This window comes from Colobus angolensis, unplaced genomic scaffold (genome assembly GCF_000951035.1).
Source record: "Colobus angolensis palliatus isolate OR3802 unplaced genomic scaffold, Cang.pa_1.0 Scaffold148, whole genome shotgun sequence".
NCBI classification, from domain to species: domain Eukaryota; kingdom Metazoa; phylum Chordata; class Mammalia; order Primates; family Cercopithecidae; genus Colobus; species Colobus angolensis.
The window spans coordinates 2,400,490-2,404,686 of NW_012114577.1; the positions used below are offsets into that span (position 1 = coordinate 2,400,490).

The window sequence follows — 4,197 nt, forward strand, 5'->3', positions numbered from 1 at the left end:
CAGTCACATCATTTGATAATTACTGAGCTTTTCCTTTATGGCTAAAAATTCCTCTTAACCTATGTCATAAATATTTTTTCTCATATAGGTCCACATAACTTATCTGAAATCCCTGGAGCCAGATGTTTGAAATATAGACTATTTTAAATATTAGACGGCTAGTTTGAAACATACAACATATATTGTATAATATTCTCAACAAGAACTGGGACAGTACCCATAATGAAATACATTAATATTTCTACAGAAAAACATATGCAGGCACCTAAGTGATAATATTAATAACAACTATAAAGAGTCTTATGTTACTTTAAGGCATATTTTTCATCAAATGAGTTCCAAAGTGGTGTTTCAGAGGTTTGGGGATTTTACAATTAGTACAAAAGTTATGGTAGCCTTATTCAGTAAGAATGGAATTATTTCAAAGCTTTTAGGAACTTACTGGTGGAGCCATGTACCTGGAATTTGTGTGTATGAAGATTCTTCAACCTCATTCAAATTACTTAGTGGTTTCTCTACTTTTGAGTCAGTTACTTGTTTTTCTTGAAATTTGTACTGTCATCTAAATCTTATTTGCACTAAATTGTTTACAAGATTATCTAACTTTTTTGATGTCTATAGTATTTCTAGTTTCCATTCTTGATAAAGATTGTTGACATCCCTCCTTTTATAGCTATTAGATGTTTGCCAATTTTAATTAGTTTTTTTCCAAAAAAATCAGCTTTTGGTTTCTTTCAACCTATTCTATGCTGTGGTGTGCTAGTCAATTAGCTCCAAACATAAAACAAAATCCTGGCTTGTTTGTTGATTTTCAGTGTAAACAGTCCCATCATAGGTGACTTCAAGCTACTTATTTGATGTTATTGATCATGGAGTTGGCAAGAGGTGTGCACAATTGGCTCTCCCATGCCAGTACAGGCTGGCTCTGGTACACCACTGCTTTTATTTTCCATTTCATTAATTTCTGCTCTTAACATTATTTCTGTCCTTCTATTTTCTGTCTTATTTTGCTGTCCTTTTACTAACGTCTTGAAAAGGGATTTTCAGCTCAAGACTTTTCAGACTCTTCTAATATACTTAATTATGGCTATAAATGCCTCTCTAAGTGCTGCTTTAGTTTCATCCCACAGGTGTTGCTATTGTATTTTATGGTTCAGTTCAAAGTATTTTCTCAATACCATCGACTCTCCCTGTGTTATTCGACTTGTTTTTACAGTTCTTTATTGATTTCTATCTTAAATGCACTGTAGTAAAAAATGAAAATTATTTCAATTTTCAAAATTTGTTGAGTTGCTTTATAACTAAGGATGCGGTTGACTGTGGTGATGTGTCTGCTTTCAAAAAACTACATTCTGATTTTGGTCGTGTTGTTCTGTATATATTAATTGCGTCGTTTGTACATCATGTTATTCACGTTTCCTATATTCTTAATTTTTCTCTTGCTAGTCTTAACAATTAGTGAGAAAGACCTGTTAAAATGACCCAATATGACCAGGCATTTTTTTCTTTGTAATTCTGTCGCTTCACTTTGTTTCATATGTATTTTTCATTAGGTACATACAAATTTTAAATTTAAAACACATTTCCTTTTTAGACTCAGAAGTCATCTAAGACTCTTTCCTTTCATTCCTTTTATATCCCATCAGTCATATTTAAAAGACATCTATATGTAAACCGAAGTCAATAGACATGATGTAAAAGAAGGGGGTGGCTCTGGTAAAGCTAAAGTAACTTCGCTATTAGAGTGCACTAACTATGGGGGAAATACTTTCTATATTGCAGAATACATATTTGGTGGTACTTAGCCTCACATCGCCACCCTGAAGTCTGCATATATTGAATTTGGAATGGCTCAAACTGCACTGAGTGCAAAATTGTAAATTGCTTATCTTATATAAATGTTTTAGAACTAGATGGTGGAACAGATGGAATCTATTAAGAGAACGGGGTGCCAAATGACTGACTATAAACACGCTTTTTAATAAAGATTCTGCTGAGATATTAACGCAGATTTTCTAAAATTTTTATTTTTTCTTGTTCATTTTGTTTCTAAGATATTAACTCACGTATTAAAAATAACAACATCTCAAAACATTTGAAGCAACTCTCTTCATCCCTTTTAAAAATACCTTGCTGTTTCGGGGGTTAAAAAAAAAAGCCACAATACAAATAGGGAGATAACAATACAAATATTTATTTTCCCAACTCCCCTGCCATGGATTCTGGGACGTCACCGCCTCCTTCTGGGGCCCGTTTCATCCTTTTCTTTTAATCCAAGAAGCGATGGTGTTGTGCGCCTGTAGTCCCAACTACCTGGGAGGCAGGCTGAGGTGGGAGGATCTTTTGGGTCCAGGATTTTGAGGCTGCAGTAAACCGTGTTCTCCCCACTGCACTCAAGACTGGGCGGAAGAGCGAGACCCTGTATCAAAAACAAAACAAAACGAGAACCTATCGCGGCTCTGCAACACTCCGTCCAGTTCTCGCACTCTCAGGTGCAAATTTCCACACAAACCCCTCGGCTCGCCTTGTCCCGCGGGGCTGGCCCATTAAGCTTTCCGGGACACACTGTGTGACGACATATACGTATATACCCTTCTTGCCCTTGAAGGCCGGAAGTCAGTCCTACAGATAAAAGCGAAACAGGAAGTCCCGCCCCTCTTTGGAAAGTAAATGGTAGCCCGGAAGGGTCAAAAGCGTCCGCGATTTCGCCGAGTGAATTGCTTTCTGCGGTTGGGGAGATCTACTCTTCTAGAGCTCGAGCCAGCGGGGCGACCCTGCAGTGGCAGGACTCGGCACCGCGCCCTCCACCGCCGGTTGGTGGCCTGCGTGACCCTTTCCTCTCGTCGACATCGGAAGGAAGCCAGACGTGGGCGGACAGAGAGGTCGGCTCGCTGAGGAGTCCAGGTGGGGCGCGCATGGAGTATGGGCCCGGGAGGTCCCTTACTGTCCCCGAGCCACGGGTTCCTCTTGTGCAAAACGGCGTGGCACTCCAGTCGCCTGCTTGGTGATTGTGGCCCCTGCACCCCTGTTTCTACAGCGCTTAGGTTCGAACAGTAACCCTGTAAACTAGGCACTGCTGTCCCCGCTTTACTGGTGGGAAACGGCCTCGGAGAGAATAAATGAACTGCCCTAAGCGACTGGGACAGAGCCACAGTTCTCAGCCAGGCTTTCTTAGCCCACGCTGCCGCCCCAGCAGGGATCAAATCACACAGTGTGAGATAAGCCTCAAGAGCGAGTGGTCTTATGCTGCCACCGAGAACTGATTGGGTTCAGTTGCATCATCAAAATCCCGAAGCATGGTCTTTTTTTTTTTTTTTTTTAGTTTTAAAGGAAGAGGAGATTGAGAGTTTTCCTCTTTCCTTACCTTCTCTTCAGATCACAAAGTTCGTTGTTAATCTCAAATGTTATTTTGGCCAACAGCTTCATCCCGGTAGGAATGGCAGCCCCATCTATGAAGGAAAGACAGGTCTGTTGGGGGGCCCGGGATGAGTACTGGAAGTGTTTAGATGAGAACTTAGAGGATGCTTCTCAATGCAAGAAGTTAAGAAGCTCTTTCGAATCAAGTTGTCCCCAACAGTGGGTAAGTCACGGATGTGTTTCTCTTCCCTGTTAAAGATACATCGAGCTTATACTGTGAGTGGTAGGCTGACATGAAGCACTCTCTGAGGCATGTCAATTAACAGTTTCTTTGAGGTACAGAGAAAACCTTGCCTGGTAATCCAGGCTTATTTGATGCACGTACATCAGGTAGATCTTTGGAGAATGTCAACTGACACATTAAAGAGCATTGAAAAACACAACAAACGTATGAACAATAACCAAAAAATTCCAGTTCATTTCACGGGTAGACTTTTCCAGGATCTTCTGAAGGGGTAGTATTTAATCTTGGGCAGGAGTTGGCAAAATTAATTGGCCTAGAGCTACTATCAGAAATAAAACATTCCCAGTTGCTCACCCAAAATCCTTTAAGTCATCATATACCCAAAATACAAAGAAAGGAGTTTGGTAAGTAGAAGAAAAAAAAGGTTCATATGGTAGATTCTGTCTCCCTGACAGGCATTCAAGCGCTGTATTCCCTGCCCGTAGTATGAGGGGTATTGGAAAGGGGACTATTACTGAGGTTAGTAAGTGGCCATGTGTGCTAAGTGCTTGACATTTTCATCTTCACCAATACCTGTTAAGATAGGTGCTGTTGGC

At 40.5% G+C, this 4,197-nt stretch overlaps 1 protein-coding gene and 1 long non-coding RNA gene across 4 annotated transcripts in view; one reads left to right on the forward strand and one right to left on the reverse strand.

The window, feature by feature from the left end:
* Nucleotides 1-2,008: 2,008 nt before the first annotated feature.
* LOC105507290 lies at nt 2,009-2,837 on the reverse strand. The gene is made up of 2 exons (XR_001001069.1): nt 2,627-2,837; nt 2,009-2,419 (listed from the first exon to the last, which is right to left on the reverse strand). It is a non-coding gene; the product is annotated as an uncharacterized LOC105507290 (long non-coding RNA).
* Nucleotides 2,641-4,197, forward strand: part of LOC105507289 (cytochrome c oxidase assembly factor 6 homolog) — a 10,961-nt gene continuing 9,404 nt past the window's right edge. Inside the window, exons 1-2 of one of the 3 annotated variants that reach the window (XM_011935718.1) lie at nt 2,641-2,882; nt 3,421-3,580. In XM_011935718.1, the coding sequence (XP_011791108.1) occupies nt 2,671-2,882; nt 3,421-3,580 (372 nt within the window). In that variant the 5' untranslated portion in view covers nt 2,641-2,670. Of the gene's footprint in view, nt 3,045-3,420; nt 3,581-4,197 lie in introns of all 3 variants that reach the window. The other 2 variants (XM_011935720.1, XM_011935719.1) reach the window with 2 other exon arrangements.